The 15,637-nt window shown below is 41.1% G+C and overlaps 1 protein-coding gene across 1 annotated transcript; it reads right to left on the bottom strand.

Moving 5' to 3' along the window:
• Window positions 1-2,498: 2,498 nt before the first annotated feature.
• Window positions 2,499-14,867, bottom strand: LOC124133270. Its single transcript, XM_046497623.2, has 3 exons — window positions 14,501-14,867; window positions 11,039-11,272; window positions 2,499-4,750 (listed from the first exon to the last, which is right to left on the bottom strand). Exons 1-3 carry the CDS (start codon window positions 14,546-14,548, stop codon window positions 3,359-3,361), a joined length of 1,674 nt encoding a protein of 557 aa, XP_046353579.2. The 5' UTR covers window positions 14,549-14,867; the 3' UTR covers window positions 2,499-3,358.
• Window positions 14,868-15,637: the final 770 nt, after the last annotated feature.

Here is a 15,637-nt window from a genome sequence, read left to right as displayed (position 1 = left end):
GACGTGTGTGTTTGACGCCGTTCCAACGGCAGATTGACCCATTTCTTCAGGGCTGCTTACGACAATCCTTGTGATGTCTCGATTGTTTCTCACCTAGCTGCGTGTGAGTATACAGACGAACCTACACGCAGCTAGGAATGGCGGGTCATCTGCTACTCGTTAAATACTTCTATCTATCTCTATACGTGACCCACCAGAAGATAAGGGAACTTATTGGTGAAAAATCACATTTAAACTTTTCATTATATTTTATAACTACAGTATCTTGGGACCACAAAAATACAACTGATAAACTTCAAGTGATATTTATTACAGAGACACATGGCATCAAATATTTGGACTCATATTCTGCAAAGTCCCATTTTCAGACTTTTGACTGTTTATGTAATAATTGCAGTTTAGATATAATGTCTGATTAATTGAAAATGGACATGTATGATGAAATGTTTTGAAATGATGTTTTTTTTTATTACATTAGGAACTAACGAGAGAAAAATACGACATCTTTTAAGTCACATTGCGATTTTTACGGGACGTAACGGCACACTTATACCCTAGCACCCATACGGTCCGCTTTCTCCCGGTGGGTCACATACCTATGTATACATCGTCGTTCAGTGTCTCTCGACAAGGCTTGAAAATTCTAGCAATGTTATCGTGACAGTAAATGTCTCGACTATGTACGTTATTTGCTTAGAAACTTATGAACAATACAGCAACTGCATGGCGGTAGTAATCTCACAAAATTAAAAAAATAATTCGCCGGGTACATAAACACAGTATTTCCTCGTAGCGCGTATGTTATTCTCAAAGTAGACTCTGAAATATACTCGATCGAAGTTCTTTTGTTTTAAGTTGTTTAACACCTCACTCAGCAATATTCAGCAATATGACGGCAGTCTGTAAATAATCGAGTCTGGACCAGACAATCCAGTGATTGACATCACGAGCATCGATCCACGCAATTGGGATACAATGACATGCATCAACCAAGTCAGCGAGCCTGACCACCCGATCCCGTTAGTCGCATGGGGTGCTGAAGACCTATTTTACCCCGGATCTTCACGGGTCTCGAAGTTCTTAGTTCTCCTTAGACAATAGCCTGTAATAATGTCGGGATCAGACATTCATTATGTTTCTACAAAGTGAGGTTTGGATGTATAGAGCGGGTGCATACTGGCATACACTCAATGTTCCCTACAGCAAACGGGACACAAAATGGACATAGAAGTAATGTAGCTTAAATCTGACTTGGAGTCATAACTTATGTTTGGCTTCATCTGAGCTCGATTCCATCTGGTAGCCATCATCGTGATCTATACAGCCGAAGTTTGTCATTAGAGGAAGCTATAGAGCGATACCCGAAGAGTGGAAGACGTTAAGTGACACGTGACCTAATAGATCTTAATTGTGCACCCCCCCCCCCCCCCACACACACACACACACACACACACACCCACACCCCCACACACCCCACCCCTTTCAAAAAAGCTGTATCCGCCCATGCTGTGTAGGAGAAGGGTATCCATGTTAAATTCGCTGCATGGTATCCCAGTCTTAGTTCGGACTAGTAGAAGCGGGCGCGCACTCTCATGAAACAGAGTCTTCGGCGCGAGATACGAACGCTTCAACCTCCTGGCTACCGCTCCTCAATGAATGTATGAATCACAGCCGAAGAACGATTATGATTATTACGTTACACGTACACATCAAACCATTTGCATTTGTAATTAAGAACTGCTGATATGTCTTTATATTATCTAAATTCGTATCATGGAACCAGCAACATCCGGGTTAGAATAGGTTTTGAGCAACCTATCCTTGTGAGAGGCAACAGGGTGGTCAGGGCAATGGATACAGGGCCGGGTGGTCAGGGCCGCTGACTTGGTTGATTCATGTCATCGTATCCCAACTGCAAACATCGATGCTCATGACGTCAATAACTTACGGGATTGCCTGGTCCAAACTTGATTATTTACAGACTACCGTCATATAACTGGATTATTGCTGATTGCGGCGTTCAGAAACACACAAACATACATTCATACTGGTTATACCAGCGCCTTTTGTGGGAGATAGGCTTGATTGTGTAGCACATCGAGTCGTCACTTCCGGTTTTCCTTGGTAATAGTAATTAAATAGTTGCGAAACAAACAAGCCGCGAGTCATCACAGTCAAATCTGTGTGCTTGCTGTCGCTAAACAAATGCCGTCATGTACCAGACCCGTGAAGATGCGGGGTAGAATAGGTCTTCAGCAAGCCATGCTTGTCTTAAAAGGCGACCATACTTGTCGTAAGAGGCGACTAACGGGATCAGGCTCGCTGCCTTGGTTGATGCATGTCATCGTATCCCAATTGCGTGGATCGATGCTCATGACGTCAATAAATGGATTGTCTTGTCTAGACTCAATATGTAAAGTTGGAATTCTGCTGAGTGCGGCATAAAACAACAAACAAACATCTCTCTTATGACGTAAACAGACAAGACAAGACGCAGGTTATAACACAAGTAACATTTACTCTGGCCAGTGTAGCAGGAGATATCACAGCAATAAACATTATAAACATCACGCCTTTAGGCGATCGTGATTCCCATTCGGGAGGAAATAGGTGATCGATAACAACCAATTGATTGGTCCTGTTCTTGATTGTTATTACACGGGGATCCAATAATGGCTGTACACAACAGTTCTATGTTTAGAACAAGTAAACAGAAATAAAATCAGCTGGCGACCACTTCGGGTTATTGTCAAGGATCGCCCTTCTTTGTGTCCATGTGCCTGTCATGTCGATGCTCGTGTTGACGTGATGTTGATGTTGATCACATGTGGGTAGTACTTTTTTTTTACATCAGCGCTACTCTTCATATAACAACTAACGAAAACTATTTGTGTAACCACCAATAACAAATTTAATCAACAGTTTGTTGCTGCACTCTGTTCAAGGTCAAGGTCAAAAGGTCACCCTTTCAAGACAGGCATGCAAACAATAACTCGAGTAAAAAGGGGAGGTGTAAAAGTATGAGGTGGTAAAAACAAAGTTTGTATTTTAGAGCGAATTTCATTTCAATCTTTGGTTAAAGGGGTTCATAAATAAAGCAATATTTGTTTTAATCACAATCCCGTGTTGAATACAACATTCAAAGTGTTATGGTTCCTACCTCTAACATGGTAAGTCGCAAGCACCCACGTCAATGCTGTTCAACCAAAGCGCTTAAAGAAGCAGAAGCTTATTACATTCACAAACACAACGCCCTAACACCTCCCATTAAAGAAGTCCAAATCCCCCAACATGGGGAAGGAGAAAAGAATATGAAATATATAAATATAAAACGTGAGAACATAACCAAAAATCTGTCTCATACAGCCATGAAGATCCCAATCGCTACGTCCTCTTCCCCCTCTCCGTCTGAGCACGACCCCTCCACGGAATCCCCTCCCTCTGTTCCGGGACCCCCGGGCACTTTGTTCAGGACATGGGTGTGGGCAACCTGCCGGTGCCTACCGCCATCTCGGATGGGCGGGAGACACCCTGTGCTGCGATGTATGCCTGGCAACGGGTTTCCATAAGAAGAGAACTGATCCCGAACCAGCATTGTGGCCTTGGACGGTGGCTCCCTCGTGCTGTTTTCACGCGGAGGGGTGTCTCCGCCCCATATAACCTTGGAATTATTGAGTCGACAGAATACCTTATCCAGAATATGCTTTTCTTGAAGAAGAGTCTTGTCGCCACACTCGCCGCTAGGGGGCGCCACTGCGGGAGAAGGTGACCTATATCCTGGCTCGTCCCTGTTCAGTGATGTGTTGGAGGCAGACAGTCGGACACTCAAGGAGGAGGTGCTCCTCTTAGGCCAGGTCTGGTTTAGCGCCAAGTCAGCATCTTTTGTATCCAGTTCAGACTGATTTCTGTCTTTGCTTAAAACCCCAGGCCCTGATGCGCGTCTCCGCTTGAGATCAGCATTGTCAACATCGGCCATTTTGGATTTTTCACTTTTGACCTTCTTACCTGCCCCTTTTCCTTTTTTGGAATGCTTTGATTTCTCGTCTTTGTCTGGGTGATGGTAAATCTCTCTGATCTCCCGCGCACACTCTCTTACAGTCGTAACCAGTTCTCCTAGACTTGCTAGACTAAGTTCCGTCTCCTCATCACTGAGCTGTTCTGCCGTTCTTCTGGCAGCAGATTTCAGACGACGATTGACGGAAGGCGATCTTGGTGCTGTGGACGGCGCGACGTGGGGATTATTCAGTCTCTTGTTGTTCTGTTCCGAAAGTATGTTGGCCTCATTCTGAACATATTCCTCGCCAGTGATGATGACGTCAGGGGGAGGCAATCCAGCGCACGGAGATGGCTTGATTTCGTCACACGATTCTTCCACAGATGCATCCTGAACCTCCTGTATAAACTGGTGCATCTTCTCATTCATTGACTGCGATTTGTGATCGGTGGGGGTCGGGTTCGGTGCTTGTTCCTCAACCCATTCACAATCGGTCGCCATGTTGGAAATTTCCTGATTCGAATCTGCGGCCCTCGCGCAACTAGAGATTAGTTTAACCACGTCAAGATGGCCGCCTTGAGCTGCATGTTCCAAAGCCCCCATCCCATCATAGTTCTTCTTCAGAAGGTCAAGGCTAAGGTGACCTTTTCTGTGATAATCAATGAACACTTTCACAATGTCATTATGACCAAGCGCGCATGCGTACATCAGACCTGTATTCCCATCGGTATCAGTAAGATCCGCGTGCAGGTTGTTCTGAAAATAAAATATAATATTCTCGTTTGATAATCGGTTATATTATTAATCAGGACCTTCCGTTTTAAATTAATCGATTTTCAATCCTAGCAGTCCCAGTGAATGTGATCAAAACTAGCAATTAATGATGACTCTAATCACACAAAGACAATGCCTCAGTCTTGTCATCGCATTCTTCACAACGAAGTCTTAGTTCGAAATTATCATCAGACCTTTAAGAGGGCATAGGTTTTTGACTTTATCTACTCGTTCAACATCTTCTGAATCTACACGTTCAGTTTCCCCTGAATCTACTCATTCAACATCTCCTGAATCTACTCATTCAACATCTCCCGAATCTACTCATTCAACATCACCTGAATCTACTCATTCAACATCTCCTGAATCTACTCGTTCCATATCTCACAGCCTATCCATTCGCCTCTCTTCAGTCTACTCATTCAACATCTCCAGAATATACTCATTCAACATCTCCTGAATCTACTCATTCAACATCTCCTGAATCTACTCAATTCAACATCTCCTAAATATACTCATTCTACATCTCCAGAATCTACTCATTCAACATCTCCTGAATCTACTCATTCTACATCTCCTGAATCTACTCATTTAACATCTCCTGAATCTACTCGTTCCATATCTCACAGCCTATCCATTCGCCTCTCTTCAGTCTACTCATTCAACATTTCCAGAATCTACTCATTCAACATCTCCTGAATCTACTCATTCAACATCTCCTGAATCTACTCATTCTACATCTCCTGAATCTACTCATTTAACATCTCCTGAATCTACTCGTTCCATATCTCACAGCCTATCCATTCGCCTCTCTTCAGTCTACTCATTCAACATTTCCAGAATCTACTCATTCAACATCTCCTGAATCTACTCATTCAACATCTCCTGAATCTACTCATTCAACATCTCCTGAATCTACTCATTTAACATCTCCTGAATCTACTCGTTCCATATCTCACAGCCTATCCTTCCGCCTCTCTTCAGTCTACTCATTCAACATCTCCAGAATCTACTCATTCAACATCTCCTGAATCTACTCATTCAACATCTCCCGAATCTACTCATTCAACATCTCCTGAATCTACTCATTTAACATCTCCTGAATCTACTCGTTCCATATCTCACAGCCTATCCGTTCACCTCTCTTCAGTCTACTCATTCAACATCTCCCGAATCTACTCATTCAACATCTCCCGAATCTACTCATTCAACATCTCCTGAATCTACTCATTTAACATCTACTGAATCTACTCGTTCAACATCTCCCGAATCTACTCATTCAACATCTCCTGAATCTTCTCATTTAACATCTCCTGAATCTACTCATTCAACATCTCCCGAATCTACTCATTCAACATCTCCTGAATCTACTCATTCAACATCTCCTGAATCTACTCGTTCCATATCTCACAGCCTATCCGTTCACCTCTCTTCAGTCTACTCATTCAACATCTCCTGAATCTACTCATTCAACATCTCCTGAATCTACTCATTCAACATCTCCTGAATCTACTCATTTAACATCTCCTGAATCTACTCGTTCCATATCTCACAGCCTATCCATTCACCTCTCCACAGTCTACTCATTCAACATATCCGCGACAGCGCCGTTCAACATCTTCCACTGAAAATTCCACCATACAGGCTCACGCATACATTAATTAGTAAATAGAACACGCGAGATAAGGAGCCGTACATCGCTTCAGAAAGCACTGAATTTATCAACTTTTAAGAAGGACGTTGTTTGAGGTACGTACTTAAAGTGCAATGGCGGATTCAAATGTATTGAGATAGACGCCCGAATGGAAACTAATTATTTATTTACTGAAATTTGCTGACGTCGGTTTTCTATGTTTCCTTTCATAAATACAGGACCTATGTTAAAACTTACTATCAGTCCTAACTATACACGCAGTTATGTATACATATAAATGTTAGGGTACTTAGCAAAAGTATCTGATATCATATCTCAATTCTCATGCGTAGATCAATGCTTATGATGTCAATCACTGGATTGTCTTATCCAGACCCGATTATTTACAGTTATATAGCTGGAATATTGCTGAGTGCGGCGTTAAACAACAAACAAACAAATATACGTTTTAGTGATGGCGTTCCAATAGCATATTGACTATACTGTTGTTTGTCTGAATGACAAACGCCGCTGTTCTTACAACATTAAAACTGTCGAGGAAATATATAAATAGCTACTGTTAACATTTTAATAATGGATATGCTCATACAGATTAATAAAATAGTAAATAGAAATCAATTGTGCTTTTACGATTTCTCGAAAGCCTTGAATTGTATGGAGAATCGGGTTATGACATAAATAACTAAAATATGGTTTACAGGGAAGGTATTGTCAGTTGCTGCGCAATATGTATACAAAGACACTGTTGGGACAATAGACCTCACGTATCAGTTGATTTTTATCATATGTTTGATTTTCAATTGAAAACACATTAAAGCCAGAAATTGAACTGTACTGGCGCTTAGTCAACACTCAAGAATACTTCCACAATCTTTCGTTTTATCGCATAGTACACAAATGGTGATGGGTATCTTTGACATATTATCTTTGAAAATCAATAAATTTGCTTTCTTCGGCACAAATTTACATTTCAAACATGGTAGGAGTCATGTGGTTGTCAATTCATTTTTTACCACAGTGAACCAATTATTGTTCACACAAAATGTCCCAGCCACAGATTACTTTTTACAAACTGTTTCAGGAATGAGCGATGGTTAAATAGACATGACATAACAACAGTTCTTTTAAGGAGGATAATTTATGGATGTCAACTTCTTTATTATGAAGAACACAACTTTGATGAAGGAGTAAGCATTTTCTCCGAAACTTTGTGTTCCTCATAATAAAGAAGTTGACATCCATAAATTCTCTTCCTTATGTGTTTCACTTCCAAATGCCTTTCAAAGACTTGAACAGTTCTTATAATTTTCAATTACATAGGGAACTAACTCAGTATACTTTCTTTTGCCCCTCAGTTTACAAGATCATGTTTGTCAGTGAACATGTTTCCTCAATAGGGAATATGCTGTAGGGCGTACGCCAAAGAGAAAATATACCTCCGCTTCAGTTCTGTTTGTTTTTTGCTTGTTCATAATGATCTTGAAAACTTCCTTTTTGAAAAAGGTTGCATGAGCGTTACCATAGGTGATATGCATAATCTACATGTGCAGTGATGTTGAGATTTCATAATCCTCGTGAATGTGACACTGTACCTTTTGCCGACTCCAAGATACTGCAGATTTATTTAGTATTGAATACAATTCCTGGAAATTAGATGAGAACCTGAATAAAACTAACAATAAAACTAAACTTATTTTGAGAAGCGGTCCATCTAAGAGCAGTTAATTATCATTCCACTTTGGAGGAACTAAACTCAAAATTATAGGTAATTATACGATCTTAAGCTTGGACATTTTAAGTCGGACATAAAACCCTTAACAGAGCGCATCTAAAGGTATGTTCTGCCTTCTCAACAGATCCAGAAATTCCAGTATCCTTTTAGACTGTTTACTTAACGTTTTTGGTGTATTTGTTTGTATGTTGTGTATCGCTGCACTCGACAATATTCCAACTATTTGACGACGGTCTGTAAACAATCGAGTGTGGAACAAATATGATTGACTACATCAGCATCGTTCTGCGCAACAGGGATACGATGACATACATCAAACAAGTCAGCGAGCCCGACCACCCGATCCCGTTAGTCGGCATCTTCCCGCGGCAAAGGAGTTAACTGACTGTAAAAATCAACTTGGCTGGAATTTCTGGGCTCGATTGTAGCGCAGCCAGTGGCTTTTATGAGGTATGTCCCATCTGTGTCCCTCCTACTGACCAATCAGATTCCACTTGTCATATCACTTGTATTTGCTTCAAACAAAATGGCGGCGCCAAGTCAAGACGATCTGATGGATAATCAAAATCTGTATTGTAATAAAACGGGTCTTACTTCGCGAAGTGCATCAAATCACTCAAGAACCTTGATTAAAAACATGAAACTATTTGGAAATACCTGTTGACGCCGTTGATGTTGATTTACGTTGCAAATCCTACAATCGAGCGAAATCCGCACGCGGTTTACGAACCTGATGTTGATGTCGTTGCGCGATTTTGATTGGACTATGCATAGACTCGTTAGTCCAGCCAAAATATAACTTCATAATTCAAGCCTAGTTCGGCAAAAAGGGTGGAAACTGGACTTTTATAAACTGTTTACTCCCTTGCCTCGGGAAGATGGTTAGTCGCTTCTTACGGCAAGCAGTTGCTGAAGACCAACTCTAACCCGGATGTTCACAGGTATTTTGATGTACTGACAATACCTATTTCTATATGGCTGTGAAACGTAGGCATATAAAACTGTGAATGTACTTGTCTGTACAGAAATTCAACCGCACATTTCTTGGTACATGGAGAACGGGTGAGTGAGTATGGTTTTACGCCGCTTTTAGCAATATTCCAGCAATATCACGGCGGGGGACACCAGACATGGGCTTCACATATTGTACCCATGTCGGGAATCGAAACCGGGTCTAGCATAAGCCTTCCAAACCGGGTCGGGAAATAAATTATTGAAAAATGTCTTTACCTGTGCATATCATAAACATGCAACTACTAGTCATCATAATGTCTTGATCCAGAATGTCAAACACCTACTTGTAACTTCGGTTCATCGCACCGTGTGTAATTAAAGGACCCACAAAGTGGGTCACTGCAGTAGATTGGGTACGAGCCCAGGTAGAAACTACCTTGAAAGATCTTACCAGATGGGGATTGGATTTCAAATGGAAATTATTATAAATACTTAAAAGCCATCCCATCATTTGAAGATTACTCCTAAATCAGTTTACTACCATACTCTGCCATTTGCAACCCCTCACCATCATCTTGTTCTTATGGTTAAGCTAACCTACGGTGACTGGTCAAAATCGTTCCATACGTCAAAAAATATCCTACATACAATCTGTACCAAAGTGCTACGCTTGTGGTTCTTATTATTTTAAGTATATATGGTAGAAGCTGCAACTAAAATAACACGATGTTGGAATATATTATCCCTTATAAAATAATATCAGATACAATTTCTTCCGAATATTGCATCAGATTTCTTTAAAGTGGTATCACTGGGTACGTTTTAATTGAATCACCGGTAGATTGGGAGGAAACGTGTGCACAGCTGATTGCTACTTCCGGCTTAGTTTACAAGAAAATACACACAGTAATCTTAATCTCTGCATACAAAAATGGCCTTTGAGAGCAGGAAATACATTTTAAATGGTAAGTCATCATGTCTGGTGATGTTTTATATCAAATTTCATACTTTTATTGACCAAGTTTGTTATAGATCTACCTGCTTTTTCACCTGAAGGGATACGATGTATTTTTGAAAGCGAAGATTAATACTCGATCAATTCTTCATCAATTATTTGGACCCCGAAAGTAGCGTTGTAGCGAGGGATCACTGTAATTTAATATTCCGGTAGACAACTACACAAAAAGTATATATATATAAATAGGATGTTCATCTGCCTCGTGAAATATCATGTTTCTCGCATCCCGTGACGGGGGGAAGGAGATATCTTCATGAGTGGGGTAAATCACTCGACACATGAAATATCCTCTATATATCTGAACGACATAATGACATATATCTATATATCTATATCTATATGTGTGTGTGTGTGTGTGTGTGTGTGTGTGTGTGTGTGTGTGTGTGTGTGTGTGTGTGTATTAGAAATATATGGTTATGTATTACGTGACACATTGAAAGCGAGAACTTACTCATTTATGTAGCGAAAGATATAGTTTGAACTTGGTAATAATATGGAAGGATGTCCTATAAAAATAACAATAATGGCCTGGAACCAGTTTTCTCTTGCAAAATCCCTAAAACCAGTTATTTCTAGGTTTTCTCCAATTTTACGAAATCGGAACCACATGAAATATAATTACAGAGTGAGTATGTGCTTATATTCCCCTCATATTCGTACACGGTACAGATAATTTCGATTAACAGAACAGAATTTTAGGCTTTATCGATAGAACAGCAAACGCACATCCTAACCCTTATAAACGCGCACCTGGTGGAACCTTTAAACATCAATGTTCAGCCAATCAAACAATTAAATACAGATAAGGTACAAAAGTCAGCCAGATCCGGGCCTCTCCCTTTTGAAAATGCTTGATCCACCCTTGCGTGGTCTTTCGTTATTGCGTAATATATAAATGACGTCATTACTTACGAACTGAAGAAGCTGCATGACGGTATCAAGTTGGTTCAGAATACAACCGTACATGATAACCGTCTGGCCACGGCCGTTTTGGAGATTGATGTCGGCGCCGGACGCCAGAAGGAGCTTAATGACGCCAAATCTGCAGTCTGGGTCGTGCACGTGCATTACACTCGCCATGAGAGGCGTCTCCATGCGCTCGTTCCGGGCGTTGACGTCATATCCGGCCTCTAGAACCAGCTTCACCTGTGAGAAACATAAAAATCTAAAGCTTTGTTTTGGAAGTGACCATCTCAATCTCTCTTATCACTAATTTGATCATGACTTTGATTGGGTGGATATATTTAGTGTCACATCCTTTTGATCAGGCTCGCTGAGCTTCAAGGGGCAATGCACTGAGACGCAAGGAAGTCAGTAGTGAGGGACTTTTGTTTTGCGCCGTTTGTAGCAAGTTTTAGCATTATCTGGGCCTCGAGAAATGGGATTAACACATTGTAAACACGTAGGGAATCGAACCCGGACCTTCTGTGTGAGGAGCGATCGCTTTTTAAAAGAACAACCGGCGTACACTGTTGCCATCTTGTTTGGAATTCGGGGGTACGGCTGGCCCTGTTGTCTAAGGCGTTGCAATTCACTGTGCAGAGTTAAGTACCTTGGGCACGCCAGGAACCTATTATTGGGGGTTCACATCGATTATGTTTCCAGGTTGGTAAGCACCGTGCTCGTTGGTTTCACCAAAGTTGTAAACGCCTCAGACTTGTATCACATAGGGCTTTCCCCCAACATTAAGCAGACACGTCGTGATATAACTGGAATACTGTTCATGCGGCGTTAAACCCAACTCACTCACTATCTGGAATTCATTGTCAAGTGGCTTAAGTCAAACTAAATATTCATTCGTATAAAAGGCGACAGCAAACCGTTGACTCAAGTCCCAGTCACAGAGCCCATGTGTCTGTTGTTCCTTGCAAGCAGTGGGTATACCACTTTACATCTAACACCATTTAACCGCCTCCGGGGGCGGTCGGGTAGCCTAGTGGTTAAAGCGTTCGCTCTTCACGCCGAAGATCCGGGTTCGATTCCACACATGGGTACAATGTGTGAAGCCCATTTTTGGTGTCCCCCGCCGTGACATTGGCATTTAGGACTAAAAACAAGGACTGGTCGGCTCGGAGTTAGTTTTCTGTGTCTGAGTGGGGTATTCATGTTAAACTGCGGCATGTTATCTCAGTGGGCTAGCACTATAAATCGGCATCAGTCCTGACGAGTACAAGCAGCCACACACACACACACGTGCACGCACGTCGCTATATAAGTGCAATAATCTTGGACGCGAAGTAAAACCCCATTTCACCTCACCTCACTTCACCTAATACCATTCGTCATGTTTCGATCGTATATACAGATGCCACAACATTGAACTATTGATGTTACGAACCCGTTCAAGGTTAGGTGGAATTCGGATTTTGAAAAAGATGAATAATGATTCCAGCTAGTAAACCTTCCTGTGCGTATCGATGATCTATTTATACCACAGGGCTACAGTGAAAAACTAAAGCGTCGAGTCTCTCACTGTAAGTTTTGTCGGCTTATTTATACCCGAACCCATGTCCTTTGTAAACAACTAGGTACAGTCTTGACTGATTCAAAAAAATAACACTTTTGTTCACTCATTGTTTCACGACTGACATTCTTTTCTTCCATATTTGTTACAAAACGTCCCACCAAACAATTATTTTGGAACACTTCAGGCAGTCTATTTTTCTAGGATTTTATTAAACATTAACTGTTTCAGAAGAACGTACATTTGTATACCAAGCTTGTTTTTTTTTTATGTAATTGAAAATTGATAGGGCTTGTTTACCCATCACTCATTCCTAAAATAGTTTATACAAAGTAATTTGTGGCTGCGCAATTTTGTGTTAGAATAGATTGGGGCAAGACTGGGGCAAGAAATGCACTTGCAACCAACCATATGACTCCTACCATTTTTAAACGTTGTTAATGTGTGCCGAAAACCCCCAAATATATTGATTTTCAAAGACCAGAAGTCTAGGTGACCATCAGCAGAAAAACTTTCTTTCTAATTTATTTGGGGCGGTCGGGTAGCCTAGTGGTTAAAGCGTTCGCTCGTCACGCCGAAGACCCGGGTTCGATTCCCGACATGGGTACAATGTGTGAAGCCCATTTCTGGTGTCCCCCGCCGTGTTATTGCTGGAATATTGCTAAAAAGCGGCGTAAAACCATACTCACTCACTCACTCTAATTTATTTTTTAAAGTCATATTATATCTAGAAAAGTAAAACCATGTAGACGTTTTCTTTAAATGTTATCACTCGCCAGTCCAGTTCCTGTTTTAATATGATATCGCTTACTTACGATAGTTTACACTGAAAGTCAACCATATGCTAACATCAACTGAGAAGTAGTTTCTTTTGACCCTCAGTGTATTTATTACGTTTATAAACCCCAGCCCACGACTGCCCGTAAATTATCGAGTCTTCACCAAACAGACAAGTTATTGATATTATGAGCAACGAACCGCAGCATCTGGGTACGGTGTCACACTATCAGTTTCGTAAACACCAACTCCAACGCTAGTCGGCTAAATTAAACCACCATGTTATGGACCTATTCCGGACCAGGCAGCCAAGCGGTTTTCAGCATTCCCAACCCCCTGCCCCCACGACAAACATAGAACAAGTCTTCAAGAATTCCCCATTTGTTAAAAAAAATATGTATGTTGCATTTAGAGATAAAAATATGCTATACCTATCTGAAAATAAATAAATCAATATTTTTTCCTTGCCGGAACTGCGACTGTTTTCAGACTAGGATATCTCAGATTACAACGTAACAAAATACATTTAAACAATGAAACATTTGTCTTCTTGCCTGAAATAACATATCCGAGTTCACTCATGGCTGCGAAAATATTAGGCGACTCGATGAGATTATATTTGACAAGAAAATCCTAATACTATTCTATATTATATTGTTTTAAGATTGTAGTGGCACTATGTGCAGTGGACGCCTGGCATTGTAGCGAGGACGGAATAGCATAGCTGTGAATATCCTTTTCAAACCTAGACAGTCACGTTCACTCTAGTTTCTCGGAAAAGGCTATCACTGGCAACGCAATTGGGCCAAATATGTAATAATTTCACAGTCGTGTACTAAAAGGTAGTTCGTTGTTCCGGACAAAGCGTGTCAATGAAAATATATGGTAATTTCAAGAACAGCACTGTGCAGAAACACAGACGTGAATTATTGCTTCGGAGAAAATCTGGAGAATGTGTGAGATAAATCATTGTATATTATGACCAATGTACATTAATCGTTTCTTGCTTATTGATTGCGATTCACGTTAAAGTAAATATTTCCAAATCCCGTCCAAACGAGTACTTCCCAAAACATGAAGGCTAGTGATTGTGAAGAAATATGAAGACATTTGCCTAGCTCACAGAATCTCACCTGCCGAATGCTGTTTCGTTTGACTACCTCAAACAAATCTGTAGTCATGTCCAAGAAAGTGTTTATCCCAATCGAGACGAATTAGAAGTCATTGCCTACTGCCACGCGCAGCAGACGACACATTGCGTGCCTGTCGCCGTTCTAGAATTGATAGCGTGTTTGGTTCAGTGTCGATCAGTTCGTGAGTTCGTCCTCGGGAACAATGGCGTGACGTCATGTAAACCCACTAACAATCCCATGTGACGTCACAGTTGTATTTCCGGTCAACGCGTAATCCCGTGAATGTATAATAGACATCGTGTTCGTTCACAATGTGGAGAATGTTGTCGTACCCTCGTTAAATCCTCATTTATCGACAGTGTTGGAGACTGCTGAATTATTGAGCGTCTTCTCTACACGACATGCGGTGATTCCTTGCCTCCGAGATTGTGAAGAGTACAACCATTACTGACAACCGTTACTCGATATATTTACTCTATTGGTGCTCAAGTGTGATGCTTTTGTTCGAATATGTAATGAATACTATCCAACTATCCGCTGCCAGAACCAGAAACTGATGGTTGTGTTCACTGTCCCGTTAAAAATGCTTAACTCTTCTAAAACAATTTCTGTATCGATATATAAAAAAAAGACCTATTTTTTTAACAATAATCCGGAAGTCCATATGGGCCATGCATGATAAGACATATTTCTATAGTGTTCCGTCGTTTACTGTCGCATTCATTCGCAATAAATAAAGCGTTCCCATGCTATACTATCGCGTTGCCTCGCGGGAGACGCTATGATCTGGTGAGGGGACGATATATTATGTTTTAACCATGGCAGCTGGGAGCTTTCGTACATTACCATTGTGAAGAAATGTATGGCATATATATGCACAGATGTTATATATGTTTCTTGAATTAGGGAGTGAGTTGGGTTCACCACCGCTTCGAACAGTATTTCAGTTATACCACGGCATGTCAGCTTGGTGTGGTAGGAAAGGCCCAAGTGATGCAAGTCTTAGACATTTACCGTTTTGGTGGAACTCGCGAGCACAGGTATAGTGCTGACATACCTGGAAACATAATCAGAGGTTCCTGGCACAAGCTCCTTCCCAGCGCGTGACACCTTCGTTACACTCTCGGTAACATCGCT

Source organism: Haliotis rufescens, unplaced genomic scaffold (genome assembly GCF_023055435.1).
Source record: "Haliotis rufescens isolate VD_foot unplaced genomic scaffold, xgHalRufe1.0.p SCAF_2, whole genome shotgun sequence".
NCBI lineage: Eukaryota > Metazoa > Mollusca > Gastropoda > Lepetellida > Haliotidae > Haliotis > Haliotis rufescens.
Note: the sequence above shows the minus strand (reverse complement) of the source record. Positions and strands in the feature narration are given on the sequence as shown.

Coding starts and splice junctions, on each gene's coding strand:
- LOC124133270 (XM_046497623.2), bottom strand. CDS start 14,548: ATGACTACAGATTTGTTTGAGGTAGTCAAACGAAACAGCATTCGGCAG. Junction 11,273..14,500: donor AACGAAACAGCATTCGGCAG/GTGAGATTCTGT, acceptor TGTTTCTCACAG/GTGAAGCTGGTTCTAGAGGC. Junction 4,751..11,038: donor TCATGCAGCTTCTTCAGTTC/GTAAGTAATGAC, acceptor TTTTATTTTCAG/AACAACCTGCACGCGGATCT.